This window comes from Pelobates fuscus, chromosome 6, assembly GCF_036172605.1.
Source record: "Pelobates fuscus isolate aPelFus1 chromosome 6, aPelFus1.pri, whole genome shotgun sequence".
NCBI lineage: Eukaryota > Metazoa > Chordata > Amphibia > Anura > Pelobatidae > Pelobates > Pelobates fuscus.
This window is the reverse complement of record NC_086322.1, coordinates 48,439,644-48,460,161: the sequence shown is the minus strand read 5'-3', so window position 1 is coordinate 48,460,161 and position 20,518 is coordinate 48,439,644. Positions and strand designations below refer to the sequence as shown.

General features: G+C 37.5%; 1 protein-coding gene across 3 annotated transcripts in view; it reads left to right on the top strand.

Moving 5' to 3' along the window:
- FAM53A (family with sequence similarity 53 member A) overlaps positions 1–20,518 on the top strand; it is a 61,089-nt gene that overhangs the window by 20,067 nt on the left and 20,504 nt on the right. For all 3 annotated transcript variants that reach the window (XM_063457664.1, XM_063457662.1, XM_063457663.1), the window contains exons 3-4: positions 8,450–8,504; positions 9,431–10,221. In XM_063457664.1, the coding sequence (XP_063313734.1) occupies positions 8,450–8,504; positions 9,431–10,221 (846 nt within the window). The remainder of the gene's footprint in view (positions 1–8,449; positions 8,505–9,430; positions 10,222–20,518) is intronic.

The following is a 20,518-nucleotide window of genomic DNA, read 5'->3' as shown; positions in this document are numbered from 1 at the left end:
CTGATATGATTGTTGAATAACAACTAAATGTCAAGGTATTCTTACAAGTCAAAAACAAGATATTTTATTCCCTTCATTATTATATCTTCCCAGACTTGTTTTGCAATCCTTAACTACTGTCCCAAAATATGAGTAAATACACTTATTTTTGATTAGATGGGCTAAAGTACACCTTCCCTTTTTCTGTACCCATACTTGTCTTGGACTGGCAGAGAAACAAATTTCTTCAGTTTTGATCACTGTCTCGGCCTCATGCAAAAGTATTAAAAGTAAATATTAAGTCACCCCTTACATGTGAAGGAGCCCCAGCATGGCTCAATCTGTACAGTGCTGCTAAAAAGCAGTCGGGGGCAGAGCCAATTGACAACGACACTTTTGGGGCTTTTTTTTACAGGCTTCTACTGCAGTCTGTAGCCTTTTATCTATTAATGATCATGTGAATCCAAACACCAAATTGCAATTACTTGAGCACATAATATTATTATGCCCACCGATATTCTGCAAAATTAAGTTCTTGCAAATTTTCTTTTTGCACTGCAGAAGCACAGCTAAGAAAGGCATTGCTTTGTTATATTTATTATTTATATTTACATTTCAGCAGTTGGATAAGCAAAGAAGTGGTACATGCCTGGTGTGAATTTATGTTGGCCAGCAAATCTTTAAGCACGGACTTGAAGTGTACCCAGACCCCCCTTTTTTTTTTTTTTTTTTTTTTAGAAAAGTTGAAATTGAGAATAGATTTTAGAGGCTAAGTTGGAGCTGTCATCTGTGAAAGTAAAATATTGCATCAATCACTAGAACATTCTGTAGTGGCTTTACTACCTTTATGTTGTGTTCATGTTTTTAATAAGTCAATGGCTTTTAGATTTAAACAAAAAATTAAAAATTTTTTTTTTTTTTTTTATTAATGTAAGACTGTAAATAAACGTTCTGTGCTTTGGGTATGTTGAACACGACATCCATATAAGCCACTTTCTATTTCCTGTTTCCTGAACTTGTTAAAAAAAAGCTCATCGTAAAGATTTAAAATGGTTCCTTCATCAGACATGATCGGTGCACTTCTTATATCACTTGAAAATCTGCCTAAAGCAATGAATGTATTATAAAGATACATTATATATTTCATTGTTTTAGGACTTATTATGAAACTTCAATAACTTAATAAAATCACCCCATCCTTGGAGTGCTGTCACACTTTCATGTTACTACGTTTTTGGAGGGTACACTAACAGCAACCCACCTTTCCCTCCTGCCTTCTGTCTGATTATTCCTCGTCAGAGCAACTGTCACAGCAACTCTACTGTAGTGGCTGTGAGTGTGTGCACGAGAATTACCTGTCACTGTGTTCTTCTCCTCCTGCCTGTGAATTAGGTTTTTGACATACAGAGTTAGTACATTAGTATTGAGTTGTGTGTCAAGAATTTCAATGACCACTAGAAGGAATGTCACTTATTATTTTTTTTATCTATATATTTGCTAGCGATATTGCTAGTAGAATGAGTCTAAAGGAAACAAAAGTGCATGACGTTTAATAAAATATTTATCGTCGTGTCCGATACAATTGCTTTTCTCATAATTCAAATATTTATAGAAAACATTTGCTCTCCTTGGGCGTAATAAATGTTCAGTATGATCAGAGCACTCGAACCTTTTTCTTGCAGTATAATAATGGCGCCTACTTGGCAAACTGCGTATTCTGAGCCACTGACAGCGTGTGCTCCGTGCTGCCATTTTTAGTTTTATCAGCACCCGATTTGAAAATTGACTATCGCCTCCTCACTTAAAATTGTTAGATTGTTATGTAGTAATTGTTACTGAATGTGTGGCATAACCTGCTTAGATCAAATGCCTAGTAAACTCTTGAGTATCATTTTAAAGGGATTTGTGTAAGTAACCAGTCTGGGGAGAGTTGGATTAATGTTTATTAATATCAACATCACAAGGGGCATTAAGGGTAAGTGCACATGTGTTATGAAAAGATATGAAGGCACTATGCAGACAGTTTTATGTCCAAATGATGCATTTTCCATTTTTTTTTTTCCCGGCAGGTCTGCTCTCGTTTTACTCTGAACTCTTATGCACTTTATACAGAAATAAAACTGAAGGCTTCTTTCAATTTTAAAATTAAAAAAGCACTTTTCTTGTTATGACTGGAAGGCTCATTCCACATGGATGCAAGCTATTCTCTTATCTGTTTTGATGGACCAATCTAAGCACAACAGTGTCACGTTGGTGCCATTGTGGTTTTTATTTTATTATAAAGAGTCATAAAAACAGAATAAGGAAGATAAAGTCTTTGCAAAGTGAAGATGATCAAAAAAAGCTCTCCTGGGAGCACTTGAGTTTGTACATAGGACAGATTTTGCTACAGAAGTCGCAGGGAAAATGGTTTATTTTGAACGCTTCGTAAATATAAACATTTAAACTAGGAATGTTTCCTTGCAATTATAATGAATTACTTTATGCCGTACAAGCACATCTATTAATTATTTAAATTTACGTTTTTTTCAATGTGTTCTCCTTTATTGTCAGCTGTGAGCTTTAATAATCACATATAAACAGGCTAAATTAGTATTGGTGAATAGGGGAGTGCAGTAGAAATATTAATGTGCAAAATTAAATATTTTCTTCCATTAATGGACTGTACATCGACCTTCAAATACATTGCATGGAATTTATTTTAGGTTAAACTTCTGTCCATCCATTTGTTATATAGGGTGTTTGGTTTAAAGGGACCCTGTGGCCACCATAACTTGTTCAACTCATTGAATTGGTTATGGTGTCTGGAGTCCCCTGGCACTGTTCCACTATTCAGCATTAAACAGTTTCTAATGGTTTAATGTTAAACGTTCCGCCAGCAGCTACTTGGGCTAATGAGGAAGTATTGACCTGAGCCAAAATGGGCAGCTCTGATTGGCCGATTGTGTCAGGTGACCGCTTCCAGCCTATCAGAGTGCACATTCAGACATAAAAGCGAATCTTTAACCATACCTCCAATGGGTGAGCGGCTGTCGGAATTCAAGGACCCTTAATTAACTGGTCGAAAAGGTTATCAGGGGACCCCAGACACTATTGAAAATCTAATGACATTAAATGTTTATAGTGCCTTCACTGTCCCTTTAAGTTGCTAAATTTAAATAGAATTATAACATCTGCTGTTCTTTTATGCAGAAGCTCCCAATTACATTTGGGCTTTTAAATGCTATACCACTGATATATATTTGTTCTTGCGGCATCACCCATTTGAGAACCCAGGGACATGCAGTTTATTGCAATGCGTTGCTAAACATCTGCCACTCTAATGTAATTTGTAATAAAGTGATTTCACTAAATGACTAGTCACTTCTTCTTCCCTACTATGAATTGTTTGGACGGGTTCCAAAAATGTGATCTGAATCTGTAAGTAGCGAAAAAACCTTGACCAAGAATATGCATTTTGCAAAAATAATAAATATGAAGTAGGTGATAGAAACAGAGTAATTGTTTGCACACACAAGGTTTGCACATACAAAGACTTTGGCTCGTACAAGGCCTGTTTTCCTTTACTCCTGTCATAGTTTCACACGGTGAAGGTCAGGCCAAGCAGATCCTCATTGTCCAAAGCTAGGCTCAATAAATAACGGAAAACAAAGCATTCTTAGTGCGCCTGCTTTGGGTGGACATTTGCAGAAGACAATGATCTACTTCCTTGAGATAACTTTCAAATGGCTCAAGAAATCCATAGGAGACATTCAGATATGTAGGATAGTTTGTGTTATTGTTTAAATACATATGTCAGACAAACAAATGTCAGTTTAAAAAAAAAGAGAGAAAAGCGTTTCTACGGTATAGTTTTAAATGTATACCTATTCCATGTCATGTCACAAATTGGCTCTACTTCTTTAACCTAACCTTGTGCAACCAGGCATCTCGTTGAATATTGCTTTTGCAATCTGACTCGTCTGCTCACCTTCAACCTGATAAATGCACGGATTACCTGTCGGAGAAAAACCAAACCCACTGTAACAAATTTAGGGAACTCTATGCACTAATGGACACACGTTAAAGGGTTAAACACTTGCCTTCTAGGGAGGCTGGCCTGTGGACTATGGACACGTCACCATTCACTTCCATCAGACAGAAGCGTGAAGGGCACACGTTAACCAGTCTGAGTCATGCTGACAGGCAATGGCTTATCAACCTCTTCCTCCCTTCACAGAGCAAGACCCTGCAGAGCAGTGATTATCCCCCTCTTTGTAAGGGCATTCATCCATTTCTATAGAGAATGCTGCAGCAGAGTTTAACCATTCCCAAATCAGAAATCTTGTTTGTCATTCATTAGTACTATTTTTGAACGTCCTTCGTGATGAAAAACAACTTCGACAAAAGTCACATGGCATCAACATTTTTAGTCATTAGAGGACAGACGCATTAAGCTTTAAAAATATAATGGATTGCTAAGGCATGTTATAAAACTATGAATTTCTTTTCTTTTCCTGGAAACTTGATGGTTAAGAATCAAAGACAAACTATTAAGTTGGTCAGACATAGCTACATATGTAACATGAAGGATAAAATATTCCTTTGTTGGAGGTCATCTTTCACAACAAAAACATATTTCTAGTAACTTGCAACATCTGTTAGCACATTTTGGAGTAATACGAGTTTAAAGTGGTTTGACTTTTTTGGGTAGGTTTGAGCATATTATGCTATTTTGATAGCTGGGTGTTCATTTAGGATAGGATATCCTGTGTTGCTTTAAACTTAATTCACTTCAGTATATTTTGCTCTGTGCAGTGGAAATTTTTAATTGTACTGTAGATGCAAAAACTTGCAGTGTGCCCATCCGGCTTGTGTATTTCTTACCACAGCGCAACAATTTTCTCACTATCTTAAATTAAATGCAAAGTTTTGATCCTCGCATAAGACTACACTTGGTGACCCACTAAATGCTGATTCATCACGCTAGGCCAATCCCTTCACAGGAAATCGTGGGTGGACGACATTCGATGGCCAAAAAACAAATTGTGTTTTAACCTGTGTAACACTGCTGTTGATTTCACAGTTTTTATAACAGGGGAAATAAAATCTAATGTTCTAAAAGGTGAGGATTTTGCTAAGTAGGTTAACACTGTAAAGTAATAAAGCCTACGTAGGCCATAGGAAAAACGTTTATGGATTCCTTTTGGCCCAGGAGCTTCCAAATGAGCTTTATCCCATAGCAAGTGAGCTGGTTACTTCCTTAAGAAGAACACTCAACAGTCCTGTCTGGGATTTTGAAGTAAATATTCTAAGATCACTTTTCTATGAAAATCTGCATATTATTTATATAAAAGGTTTAGTAGAGCGGTATCTCAGAGGATGTTCTCTTTAGTGTATGCAGCCATGTTAGAAGTGGGATCCCTAATTCAATTCATAGGCTGTGGTCTTCCCTCTATCCCCTTGAAAGACTGAAATCCTCAATAATGGGACTACACTTAAATGGTTTCCATTTAAGTTTTTTTTTGTACATTTTAAATTCTTTAACGTTGTCAATCAGTAAGACAAAAGATCAGTTTAGCCAATGGCTGCATGCAAGAAGACAAAATAGCAATAGAGAACCAGTCAACAGATATGGTAAACAATAGTACGTATCACAAGCATAAGATACCAAGCAATTGGCAAGACCTATATATTTTGTTTACATGATACAATGTAGGTTTGTGCTGCAATGCTCTTGACTGAGTCAGTTATTACATTTTAATTTAAACAAATTAACATAAAAAAACGTTTTAACAATTTCCCTGAAAATAATTTGCTTATTACCATCGTGTGAATGAACAGTGCATTAAAACCAACCCAGGTGACCGTTAATATTCTTTCCTTGATTCCATACTTAAGCAGAGAGCTTATCCATAAGGTACGTGTCCGTTATTTTACCCACAACCCTGTCCATCCCTGGAAGGTGAATCCTCATTTACATGTAAGCCAGCGATCTCCTAAATGCTAGGGTGATACTGTTATATAACTTTTGTACATGTGAAGCCTTCTACAGGCTTAGCAAGAAGAAAAGACCATGGATCCAAATCAACGGGCCTGTACAACATTGTAGCTGATAGATCCTTGATTCCCCCCAAACTAAAACCACCTTAGGGCATATCTACCTCATATGGGCTCCGGCATTCTGCAACCCCTAATCTGAGCATAAATAGTTATTGAACCTTTTTTGCGATGTATCCATTATACAAAGCCTTTAAAAAAAAAAAAAAAAAAAAAAAAGGGAGATTCAGAGCTGCCTGCCTAACTGTGTCCCCCATTGCAAAGTCATGTAATTGTATGTATCGGAAGTAATTCATGGAAGATAATGGGGCTCTTGCTTTTAATTCATCAACTGATCTGACTGTAGTGTAATAAGATAAGTCCATAAATCTTTGAAGACCAGTGCTTCCTAAACCCTTAATTACCTAGTCTTCAAACCTGGAGGGAATGCTCTGTTCCATTAAATTCGCAGTCAAAGGAGAAGGGCTAGAGGACAGAGTATCCCACAATCTAATATAATTAAGAAAGGCCAGACATTGGGTGTGCAGAAAAGGTCTGTCTTCTCTAGAAACCCCCAAAAAACTGTGGCAGATCTGAACCCATGAACAAAGACTCCAGAGTAACCCACCATCTCGTGTCATAGAAACATAGAATGTGACGGCAGATAAGAACCATTCGGCCCATCTAGTCTGCACCATAGGTGGTGCCTTATCTTATAATTAGGATAGCCTTATGCCTATCCCACGCATGCTTTAACTCCTTTACTGTGTTAACCTCTACCACTTCAGCTGGAAGGCTATTCCATGCATCCACTACCCTCTCAGTAGGGGCAAAAGCCATGTTGCTGTCTGGACTGCTAAGTAATGCAAATATAAATGTGGTAGGCCCAAGCCTCTCCTCCATTTAGAGCGATAAAGTAAATTTTCTGGCTATCCAATGGCATTTTATTGTCATATAGAACTATCTGTTGCATAGTGTAGGTTAGGGAGCACCTGAAAGAATAATATTCTCCTCCCAATCCACTATATTGGTTTGACTATCTGTTTATTAGGATCTAAAATCAGTCTAGAATTCCTGATTGGCTACGGCTCGTTTTATTCAGTGTGTTTGTTCTAATTGTAGAATGACCTGGATCTGCAGGGTTGTATTGCCTTTTACACTGCTCGGGCTGCAAACTTAAATAGAATTTACTTGTGAAGAAGCAAAGGTTTTGTGTCACTAATCGGTTAACACTCGTCTGTGGTTTGTGCAAACAACTCAGTTGCTACAACAAATGGTTACCAGTACATTATCAAATGCTCTCTTAAGTATATTGAAACACAATAGCCTACATTTCTAACTTGATTTTTATCTACATTACACTCATTGCTAGGAGCATACCCTTAAACATACAAATGTGCTTTTCTGGATGTTATCGTCCTGTTGTTTTACTTTTCTTATTTCTTAATTATAGTATCATATTCTGTAGCTGGGGGTTAATGTTGCATTCTGTTTTCTTTTCCTCTAACTTGACTGTCTGAAAGAGTACCCCAAGGTCTTGCGTTTTTAAGGAAGTTTACGTTTGAGAGTAAAAAAATAAGAATAGTATCCGTGGAAAGGAAGTTGTTGAACAATAGTATCTTTTTTGGCGAAGTGAAAAATATATGGAGGTCCTGAAGGATTTTCAAGGAAGTTCGTTAATCAAATTGCTTATTTTTTGTCCTTTAGTAAGAGTTTGCATGTTTTGTTTGTCTCAGTCACACCAGAGCAAATATTCAGCATAAAGATCTAAAATATCAGGAATTTTACTTATTTTTATTTTTTTTTATTTTTTTTTAGAGTTGAATGAATAGTATGCACAATTTTCATTTAAAAAGTGATATTTTTATTGGTTAATATAAAATGATGGTAAAAACTCACATTTCACTTATCAATAAAGAATTGTGTCCAAAATTCCTTTACTGTGGAAAAAGATCTATTCAGTTTAAACCGTCCAACATTAGACTTTAACATGAAATTATCCTGGTTTGTGCTGTAGACTCCTTTCCTGTATAACGGCATGCTAATATACATTTGCCACAAACATTTATGTGCTATAAACCAACTTACAGTTTACCCTTGCAAATATGGTCATTTGTAACATAGTAGAAAATGTAACTAACAAAAGTGTATATTCCAGAAGTATCTCTCATTATTGATACTCTATATTCCTGTGAAAATACATTTTATTTGTGTACAGTAAATTAACTCCTTCATGTACCTGCAAAATGGGGATACCTTAAAACATACAACAAACAAACAAAACTCCTCTCACTTCCACCTTGTTTAACCCTTTGAGTGCCAGAACAATGTTTTGGGCACCCCTCTGGCACTCAAAGGGTTAATCACGGTGGAACTCAAAGTGTCAGATGGTGTATTCCACACCAGGTGCTGTTGTATAGTGTTGAATTTTTCTTTCTCTGGTTAATTTCAGCACTCATCTGAGAAGCTGAACAAAAGTGGCAGCTTGTTCCCCTACGAAATCAATGGTAAGTATTTTTTGTGAAACCGTAGCAGATTTGTTTCATTTCTTTTAAAAGAGAAGGTATACAGTGGTGTTAAAAACAAAAAACAAAAAAAAAAAAATCAGATTCAATGGAAAGAAGACTTGAAAATTCAACCTCAGAGCCTGTTGGATTAAGCCGCTTTCGAACAGTGCTTTGGACTCAATAGCTGATGCTGGTTTTGTGTTTTGTAAGCTGCTTTACATAGTAAAAACAGTCCAACATTTCAGAATGCTGTGGATGGCATATTTCAAGCTTTCCCTCTTATTGTAGCACTTAAAAAAAATAAAATAAAAATCAACCAGGTGGCTCTCAGACACAAAATTCAATAAAAAAAAAAAAAAAAAAAATCAGGCTTCCTTGTTGCTCCCGAAAACAATCAATATTGGTTCTAAAACGAGCTAAAAAACTAAATTTAAAACATTAAATCAAACAAAAGTAAATAGGTGAAGCTTCCAAAACGGTCCCATGCCTACCTATATTTGATTTTAGCGGATCCAGTTTACCTATTGATGCCTATGTCTTTTGCCTCTGTGGGTGAAATGGATCCGCTTCGGACAATTTTTGGGACTAGCCTCTGTTGTATGTTCCTGGGTGTGGAATAAATCTCATGTCCTTATAAAGATTCATTAATTATAGTTCCAGATAGGAGATGGTTCATATCAATATTTATAGAAAATAAAAATGTCTGTAATTTAAAGATCATTATTTTTGTTCATACCATTCAGTGCATCTTATAGCGACGCAACTATTGAGCACTTGATTTTTCCCATTTTTTCCTCCCTAATTTACTGATCTGTACAAAGCACTATTTTTGTAATGCATGTTTAAGTTTGATTTTGCAAGATTTTAACTACTTTCTTTTTCTTTTCTTTTTTTTTTTTGTCTTCTTTCATACTTTATCTTTACAGAAAATGAATCTCCTTGGAAAGACAGCGGCTACCCACTCAGGAATGAACTTAACAAGAATAACCTATTGTCCTTCGGAGTGTGCCCTTTTAGCTCAGGCATTGGCCTGCAATGGCAGAAAGAGTCCTCAAATAACTCTATGGTATCTGGATGGATAAGTGATTTTAATCTCAATGACAGCTTTGGGCAGCCTCTGGCACCACCAACCAAAAGGCATTGCAGGTCATTGTCTGAGCCAGATGAACTGTCTCGCTGCTGGTCACCTTGGAAACCCAGTTGTTCCAAAGTTTGGACTTCTGTATCAAAGAGACGATGCAACAGTGGTGGTAGTACTACTTTGCAACGTTGCAACAGCAATGGCGCTGCCACCCTTCAGAGAAGCACAAGTGTCAGCCTGCCACCAAATGCCCTGTCCAACAACAACCACCTATTTGCAGTCACCACCTGCAACATTTCCCCTCTTCCAAGGCCATCATCTGCCAGCAGTGGATTTGTGGACAGTAGCGAAGGAAGTGTAAATTCTAGCATCCACATTAACTCTGGTGGACCTTGTGATTTCAACCACAAAAGACGCCTTTCCCTTTCTCAGGAACATATCAAGGAGAATGGAGACCTCTTGCCTTCAGCCAACAGCACACCCACCTCAACTCCGGAACTCATCAGGCGTCAGGGCTTGCTGAGGTGCCGTTCCCAGCCATGTGTGCTCAATGAAAGAAAGACCCGTCTAAAACGCAGACGTGACGAGGATGTCAGATGGAGCCGGCCTTCTTTGAACTTTTTTAAAATGACAAGGGTAAGTCTTGCTCCTAAACCATCTGGTAGCAAACAGTTTGTTGAGGTCACCATATAATTTTTATCTCAGATGCTTGAGTTATTCTAAGTAGAAGTGAATATATTATGTCCACTTTTATAGAAAAGAAAATGTAAAATATGCCTGCATATGGATGATAATGATTTGTTAATGGAATATGTCTGGACATTTCTTGCGATCGACACACGAGCATAACATCAAAACTCCTACCATTACTTTTATTTTTCCAATTTCCGTATTACCACAGTCATGTATTACCATAGTCCATTTTATATTTATAAATTTAACTTATATCCTGTATTGTTGAAAGAATTTCAGAAATGTAAAACACCCATTTTTATCGCTCTGAAAATATATTAAATCCTGCCAAGTAATGGTTCTTCTTGTGGCAGTCTTGTGAAGATATTGCTTTATTTAATCTGGATTGTCTTTCCATTCTCATTTAGCCTTATCTTTTGGCTGCTGGGCATGGTGAGAAATTGGGATTTAAAATGATTGTACAAAGGGAGGGACTGAGCCTTGTTTTGCCACAGGACATAACGTCTAGCAGTCTGTGTATCAAACTTTAGTTATATTGAAGGCTGACTCAGCAGGTCAAATATCAGTGAATTAATGCTTATCCTTGTTCAATAGTAGACAAACAAGTCCCATGGTACTCAGTCAGCCCATGGGGGTGGTGGGTGATCGTTGAAGTTGTTGTAATTGGCTGACCTCAAGCTGTGATTGAATCTTCTATAGAATATCTGACACGCCCTGGTAGACATATAGGGTAATCATTTTTTTCCTCCATGTACTACGGTAACTGAAAATAAGGAATATTTATATCCAGTATATGAGTAGGCTACACTTCAGATAGAATAAAATTGAAAACTAAAGACCACAGTTTAGCATATAGTATGAGTGTCCGTATTTTAATATTGTCAGGGTTACTAACCAAAGTGAGAATTCAAAGTGAATTGCAATTTTAAAGGGACACTATAGTCACCAGAACTACAACTTATTGTATCTGTTATGGTGAGTATATTAAGTCCCTTCAGGCTTTTTGCTGTAAACACTGTATTTTCAGAGAAAATGCAGTGTTTACATTACAGCCTAGGGATACCCTCCACTGGTCACTCCTTAGATAGCTGCTAACGGTGCTTCCTGGGGCAGTGCTGTACACTGTGCAGCACTGCCCCGTTCAGTGTCTCCACCCTCTGCATGGAGACACTGAACTTTCCTCATAGAGATTCATTGATTCAATACATCTCTATGAGGATATGCTGATTGGCCAGGGCTGTGTTTAACTTGTGCTGGCTCTGCCCCTGAACTGCCTCATTGACGGTCTCAGCCAATCCTATGGGAAAGCATTGTGATTGGATCACAGAATCACTTCTGATGATGTCACCCAAGCAGGCAGATCAGGTGCAGAGGCAGCAGCTGCAGACTTGAATAAACATAGGATTTTACTATATTTAGGGGACTAGATGGTGGTTTTAACACTATAGGGTCAGGAACATGTTTGTGTTCCTGACCTTATAGATTTCCTTTATGGCCAGAGTAGCCAAGAAAGCATAGTAGGATTTTTCCAGTTAAGTTACCTTGACCTTAAATTTTAAATTAATTTTGAATTCTCACTTTAGTAAAGAACCCTGCGTGTGTTAGGCCCTCATATCCCATAGTATGGTTTTCTTTCGGACCAATAAATTGTTGCTGGTTAGATCCTTTTGCTGCACAATCTTCTGCTGCTATACAAAGTAACGGTCAGGGACATTGATATAAAGACATATAGTGGTTCTTGAAATAGATCCACCCTGCACCTGCAATAACTTATTGTCTTTGTGGCATTCAAAGGTTTATGGGGGGTGCAGTTGATAATATCTAGAGGTCGATTTCAACCACCATGGCCGTGGAACTATTTAATTATCAGTGTCCTGTATTTAATAAATAAAAACATGGGCTGTCTCTGCTGTACGTGTAGTGCTTGCTGACTGCTATACGAGCAGTTATGTTGAAGTAGATCAATTATAATTCAGGTCAAGGTTGTCTTACAGAAGACTCCACATGCATATTGTGCAGTCTTCTGAAAGCCATGTTGGGAGTCTTCCAGTGTGTTAGCAAACTGCTTAAGTAATCCTCAGCAAACACAGGACATGCTGTCAATACAGACATATCTTAAATTGACCCCTACCAGACTCCATGTGGTCCGTCAAAGCAGGGTACCTCTCAGTGTAAAAAGAAGCATAGAGACAAGCAGCACTATGCAATGCAGATGGACCTCTGTTTTTATTAGAGAAAAATTATACGTTTCTGCTCAGATGAGCCTTATGTAAATGTATACATAGGATTTAACACTTTTCAGAGCCAAAACAATGTATTACTGGGCTCTTTCTCCTAACGAACACCAAATTATTTTTGCACTGTTTAGACCCATGTCAAACCTTTAAAACTCTCTAGAACCGTTATTGTAATTGGTTCTTCTGTATGACGTTACTTTGGATTGAATGTAATGGAGATTAAGCCAATCTACAGCTAGGAGTGCGGATGTTTCACTGCCTTAAACTTGCTCTGGATGGAAAGTAGAAAGTCCCAGCCCAAACTATTCTAGAAACCCCCAAATTACTATTACTAGCTGCTTACTAAGCTTACGAGCCATGATCTGGGAAAGGGGGAGAAGGAGGGGGGTGGGGGGAGATTCACCTGTTTCTCTCAAACTTGACTCGAGGCCTTTGCTGCGATAATGAATGAAAACATCTTAGATACAGGGGAAAATATACAGCTCTATTATCAACTAAATCCCTAAGGTACAGAACAAGTACAGACAGCCTCTGCCAGTCCAGCTGCTGTGGAATATGAGTCCACTAAGGGCTGGAGCGATGAATCTCATTATTCCACAGCAACTGGAGAGATTACTTATTCCTTGTGTGGACTATCATACTTATGCATGTGTTAAAAGCAGGGATGGCCAAAAGTTGGCTCTCCAACTGCAAATCTCTAGATGTCAATGCAGGCAGAACATATTGGGAAATTCAACCTTGCAAACTCTTTGCCATAAGTGCTGTAAACACTTCCAATATCTGCCCAATCTGCTGAAATAGAGAATGTACACTGTATAGCCCTATAAACGAATCCATGTGTTGTATATCACGTTATACCTGTTACCAAAGTGTGTTTCATTCCAAGTCATTTAATTTTTCATTCCAACCAGCCCTCATGCAGTGATCTGACCTACCTGCAAGCATGCGAAAGTATGTGAAATTATTCTCCAAAGGACGACTTTTAAATGGCATTCATTGCATGTGTATGTAACGCTAAGGTTTCACCACATTTTCATGACATGTAGTTTTTGATCCGTATGAGATAAAGTTTACATTTAGAGCCCTCCTGCCACACATGCAGACACACAGGCTTATATTCAGTGCTGTCTGTCTGTCAGTGACCTGAAGGAAAAGGGCACAATTGACCTCTACATACAGGAATTCCAAAAAACCTTCAGTTCAGAACTTATATATCCAATGCACAACAAATCTGGGTGAAACAGTGTTTTTAGAATTGTCATAAGTTAACCAAGCCGAAATGGAATTGTCAGGATTTTTCTTTGTTGCATCTAAGCTGAAATTGCTTAGATTTAAATGTATTTATAATACTGCATCCATATATGTGTTACAGATCAATTGAGAAATCGGGGTGAAGTTTGTGTTTGAAAAAAACAGGGAATGGCTTATGTGGTAATTTAAAAATGTTAGAAAGATCCTGTTGCCTTTGATAAAAAATTTTTTTTTTTAGTGTAGTAGATGCGTGGAATAGTCTTCCTGTAATTATGTTAGACTAATTCCATCCCATTATGGTGTGTCAGCTACTTTCTTATGCATCATGATCGGTTTACAAAACTACAGTTTCATCATGTACGTGTTATTTTATTTTTATTTTATTAGATTTTTATTTTTATATATATGTATATTTTGAAAATTCGCAGATTGCTTTGGAAATGTGGTCACCAATATGCTGTTTGCTGATCACGGCATTGCAGCTACAAATTCCCTATATATGCATCATAGTTCACAAAGCTATACTGATCCATGTTTCGTCAAGGCAATCAAATGCTCTTTTTTTTTTCTCTCTTTCAAAGCCTGTTATGCGTGCTAAAATGTTTTTTGAATGGTGCATTACATTTCTCAGTACTCAACTACATCCTTTCAGTGCACCCATTTTGATTTGACTTACCATGTCATTTGGTTTTAAATATAAATCTTCCTTTACCGTATTTAATGACATTAATAGATGTAAAATTGTGTGATTGATTGCGAGTGTAGGAAAATCTGAGGCTTTTTCTGCCATTTGACTTGCTGGTACTTGACACCTGTATCCCAAGAATTGAAATGCCAGCCAAGGTGCATATTGGGTTTCAGTTCAGACAGACAAACATGAGCTTGTGAATGGGAGGCCTTCATTTTTTCCTGCTTATAGTTTAGCGAAACTACGTTAACTAATTTCTTAAGACAGCTGTTTGACCTTACTGGAAAAAATATGTGGGCCCTTTGGGATTTTCTCCCATTATCTAACAATTCTGGCTCAGTGCTCCAGTTTGTGCGGCCTACCCGGCAATAAACCATTCTTCTACTTTCTCCTGCATGCAGAAGATAAACACTAAGTTTGACATTTCCAGCAGAAAACAGTCTCCTTCCGCCAAAATAGCTTTAACGTGTGCATTCAAGAATATCCAGAACTATTTTGCATTATTTGGGCACGGATTGTGTGTATGCAGGTTAAAGCCAGCCGTTAAAAATAAAACCGTGTTGTAGAAGAGTGATTTTGTGATTTGTGTCCCGGCAAGCTTCTGTCTCTTATTAGTAATCTGTATTCTCATTTATACTCAAAGTTTGGCCCACTCGCATGCTTCCTGCAAAGAGCACTGCAAGTAAGTGAAGATAAAAAAAATAAAATAAAATATTTTTATTTTGATGGGAGGCATTGGATGCTAGTTTGTTATAGCACCAGGGAGTGCTGATTTAAGCCAAGTTCTATAGACTATGGCAAACTATTTCGGGCAGTATGCTAGCGATACGATATCAGCTGGGCGTGTACTCATTGGCTATCCATGGCTAGCTGCACGGCACAAATATTGTGATTTGAACACTCCCCACAATGGCCTTAGGCATATGGGCATGCCTATTGAAAATCCACTCTACATAACCTATCTTACACTGCAGCCATTTTAATTGTATTTTTGGAAGCAGGGCATTTGGGGAATGGTGGGGCCCACAGTAGCCACTGTACCAAAGTAGCCATACAGTTAATTTTTGAGTGAACATAAAGATACCGTTGGGCATAAATAAGGGACGATCTGTCATTTAGTAAACATTAGTGCAATAATAATGTACTCATTTAGGGCATTCTGAAAGCAGGTGAACGGTTTAGTTTACGGTCTTCCATTTTAATGTGACGTTGATTGTAAGTGATAAACTCTAGCTTTGAGTGCATTCTCCATGTTGGCTTACATTGCAAAATGTAGCAATCTCGATAGCTGTTACACCAGCTTTCTAGAGAGTTCCCATTGATCTCGGCTGAGTCTTAAGTTCTAATAATATTAACCAGCCCTTTGTCCCTTAGTCTGTGTGTGTGTGTGTGTGTGTGTGTGTGTGTGTGTGTGTGTGTATACGTATGTATTTTAACCCCTATTTTTTAGCTTGTATTTTGTGAAGTACGGTATACTCTGACAATAAGCAGTGTTTTACGTTTAGGGACGGCATGTTTATTTTCTTCCATTTTAAACATCCTGCAGGATGAATTTTCTTCTTTTTTTTATTGTAAAACCTGGCTTTGGTTTATTTGTATGGTAATAAATGAGAGCTAATTTTTTTTTTTTTTTTATCGAAGGCCATTTCCTGGCCTATTTACATAACATATTTTCCACTCCATATGGTTGCATTTAGTATAAAGAACATTTTTGAATGCAGTTTTGCATGGAAGAGCTATCGATGGATTAAAATTCCCAAGATCCTTCTCACCTGTAAGGTGTCTATCATCATGCAAGCTGCAGGTTGGTTAACCTTGAAGTGATCATTACTCCTGGCTTAAAATACCACGTTGGTCGCCTGCAATGTAAACTCATTAAGCAAAGGAAAGATATGAATTCTTCCGCTTTTTAGCGGTTACTGAGTCATTTCCCCAGTGTTAACAGTGACCAAAGTTAAGTTTCCAGATGACAGAGCCTATGTGGTATCTTGCTTGTAAGAACAGCTGGTAATCAGTCTTGCTCTACTTGTCATCTGCTTTGAATGGTAAAAAGTTAATGTTTAAACTCCCTAGCACTCACGGATTGTGAGAAATGAAGTATATATATATTCTTTCAATCATAAGCTGCTGTATAAAAATCCACATATATAACCACACACATACTGTTTTATTTTCAAACATATAATATAGACAGGAACTAGACTTTTGCCTTCCCCACCACCCTTTTGTTGTTGTTGTTGTTTTTTGTACCTTGTCTCCATGGCAACCCTAAAAGGTTGACTGAACCACTGTCCTGCAAAAAATTGACTTTTGAAGATCAGAAAAAGGCCCTACTGAATTGGCAGCCATGTTTTTTAGGTCAGACATCAATGGGTTGGGGTACCCTGTTGGACTTGTGCATAAACAATTCCTGCGAGCCGTACCAGCACTCCACTAAGTCAAACCCAGGTGCAGCTCTCCGGGTAGCTCCCAAGATTCTCCAGTACTGTACAGCAATCACAAAAAGGAAAATAACACTGGCTTAAGTTTAACAAAATAGATTTTTATGCAACTTTGCCCTGTGTTGTAACTTTATTGTGATTGCTGTTGACAGTCACTAGGGCACAATTTGGAAGGCCTTGGTATGGAATATCTACCCCTACTACTTTTTACTTTGAAATGCCTGTGTTTGTGATACTTTTTTTTTTCTATTATTATTTTTTGTTAAGTAGGGTGTAAATCTGTCATAATTTCACTGCAGCCTGTTTAACATCACCACAGACTCGCGATGCAGGGAGTCTTAAGGCAAAAAGGCCACTTTTCCATTCAAACAGTCTGTCATGCTACATTCCAGCTTTGCAAAGGTCAAAGGAAGGGGTGAAATAAATGGTAAAAGTGTTTTGTAAACTTGAAGTTACATGCTGCTTCTCTTTTTAAAGTGTCTCAAATATCTTGTACCCTGCATGTCCTTATATGAAAGCAAAATGCTTATGTAAATGCAGGAAATATTATGGGTGTGGGGGGCAAACAAAAAACATTTTATGGGAGTCCCACTGTGTTGGTAGCATCTCCAAGTTTTTTTTTTTTTTAGTTTAGGTAATGAGATGCAGAATCTGTTTAGGCAGTGTCTTAAAAGGGCTCAAAATGTTACACTTGCTCCGTGGGGGAGTGGCTAACCCACTGCATTGTGTTCCCGCAGATGTCTTCACCCAAGAGGAGCTGCAATATCAATAATTTGAGAAATATTTTTTGTATAATACATCGGTACACATTGTGTGTTAGCTTTGAGTTTCATATCCCAGTTTTTAATTTTAAATCAACCTCACTGCCACCACTCCTACAATCACATATAGATTAGCACTTAGATTTACAAAAACAGTCTAAACCTCCGATATCAACAACTTTCCCTTCACTATATGTTTTCATGGATTGCTTTGTACACACGTGCTAATTTCGTGATTTTTAACTCCTTACCCTATGAACCAGTTTATTTCAAGGAAGCAATAATCATACGAGCACATATATATTTTTTTCTCTCCTTCGTCAAAGCAGAGTGTTTTTCCTGTATTTTGTCGATGTTAGACACTTTGTAAGAAAGTAGTTTTATAGATATCTTAATATTTTCTTTTTATCAGTAAATAGTGGGTGTGTTCAGGTATCAGTGCACCTGGTAATTGGAAGAATTGTAAGGATTAAAAAATGGCCAAGTCCAGCACGGCACAACATCGCTGTGATAACAAAGATGCTGGCTGCTTCTCATAGTCGAACAAAAAAATCTGCTATAATTAAAACTTAGACGATTCTACTCACCTGACTCATTGCTATATTAAAGTGTATACTTTTTTTGGCACTCCCTGATCAGAGCCCTGTACAGTTCAGCTCGCAGGTTTAGAGTGACTGGGCTGTGTTAACTGTGAATTTTGAACTTTAAAATAGTTTTAAAGATTCCTCAGGTAGCCATTTATTTACATTTCAGTTTTTAAGCACTGTATAAGTTAGCCATTTCCATTGGCAAGCTAGGTCACCTATTAATCTTTGCTAACCACTTAGGTTACAGCCCTAAACATACAAGGATTATTTTTTTTTGTGCTTCACTGCCCCTGCTATTGAATAGCTGTTTGGGGGCCACTCATTTTATTATCTGATGTGTGACAGTTGTCACAGTTGATGAGATAATAGGCCAATACTTTTTTTTTTTTGTTTTTTGTTTCAACAGTGGTTAGTTAAGCCATTTATAGGAAACCTTCAGTGGGCAGCGACTACAAAATATTTTTGACACAGGGGAAAATAAACTATACATTGTGTGAAAGGTGAGAGTGTGTGGGTGATGGGCCGCCATTTTCCCCAAGGGTTCTTTCATATATGATGAATGTCTTGCCAAATTGGATACAAACTATGCTATGATGAAATTACATTGAAGACTTTGTGTGTTTTTCCGCGGTTTGAGAATTCAGAACATCTCCAAGGTGTGTACAATTATTTAAGTTGACTTTGGCAAACACCAGTCTGAATTAAATTTAACACCAGGCTCAGTATCATCCAACACCACATCAATATTTTTAAACAATGGCTGGCAGTGTCAATTTTTTTTATTGTGCAGTATCCTGTTTATTAAATATTTTTAGTTAGATTTGTATATAATAAGAAGCAACAAAACAGGTTGCCCATTTTACTGTATATAAGAGCTCTGAAATGTCTGTGTAATGTGCCTTTTTATAGCCTATTCATAGGACTCAAACAAAGGAAATCATTCTTCAATTGACGCAGGATATATAAATACATGTACGTTTTTAACTCAAAAGTAGTCGGCAAAAAAAAAAAAAATCCTAGCCATTGAGCAGCAACTCCCATGATGCTCAGATGTCGTGAATAGATAAGTGCAGGATATTAACTTGCACAACCCGTTCTTTCACCAGCATTTCCTGGCAAGTAAAAAGAGGCACCAAGCTGTTGCAGAAGTAATCTGAAAGTGTTGTAATCTTTGTTTGTTTGATATTCTGTTGTATAGTGTATATAGTTTATATTTATGTACATTTATAAGATCGATGAGTACATGTTCTCAGCAGGTAGTGGAGATGCCCACTGGTGAATCCACACGTTTGGTGTTCATAATTATCTAAAACAAAATTCTTTCTCATGAGCGAAATTGTATATTTCTGATTTAACTCATATTTTTCTTCTGCTAAAAAAACAAAAAAAAAACACGTTATTTTAGCTGAGGAAAACCCCTTCTCCAAGCATACAAGTTTGGCCGGCCATGAAGATAGTCAGCATGGCATCTACTTATACTTACTCTCCTCTTTCATATGGCCCGTCTCTCTTTCTAGAGAGGACTTTTCCTTTTGGGGGCAGTCTGTGTATGATGTGAGTCTTGTCATTGGCTCACCCCATAGGCCCACCGACCTCCTTTACGATTTCATATATCCCAGTGTTGATTGGTATACATGGGACCATCCTGGAAAATGTAACACAACAGAGCCAAACGAGCAAAGATTAGCCCAGCATTGAACTTGGGACCTTGATGGTCAAGTCCAATCTTGGGTGAATGTCTTCAAGACTGTGAAATTACCCCTTCCTTGAAAGTATGATGGCTGATAACGTTCGCTCAGTGAGACCCTTTAGATGACACAAACTGTCAAGTGGTACTTTGTTGTATGATTTAACCTCTAAACTTGATTTCCTTCTCTTTTCTAATTTCCTAAACATTCGCAAAAGAACAAACAGTCCCAATAAAAGGGAACTGTAAAAAAAGGCTGCCTGTTTTGATGTGCCTTGATTGTATACCGCTTTGAGGACACAAAGTATATATACCATATGTAATCTAGTCAGAATGTTCCACATTCCTCTGAAATTACTTTAAACACTCGGAAAAAGAGATTTGCTCTCATGGAATGTGAAGTGTCCATCACTGTTTTGATCTTTCTTGCTTTGCTAAATTACTGATGACCTCAGCGTATGATTTAATACTATGTGATATGATCCTAGTGCATATTTATACAAAAAGACATGGTTTGACTTAATGGCCATGTCTTTATTTTACCCTCAAGCTCCCTAACTTTGTAATTATGGTCAATGCTCGGGATAA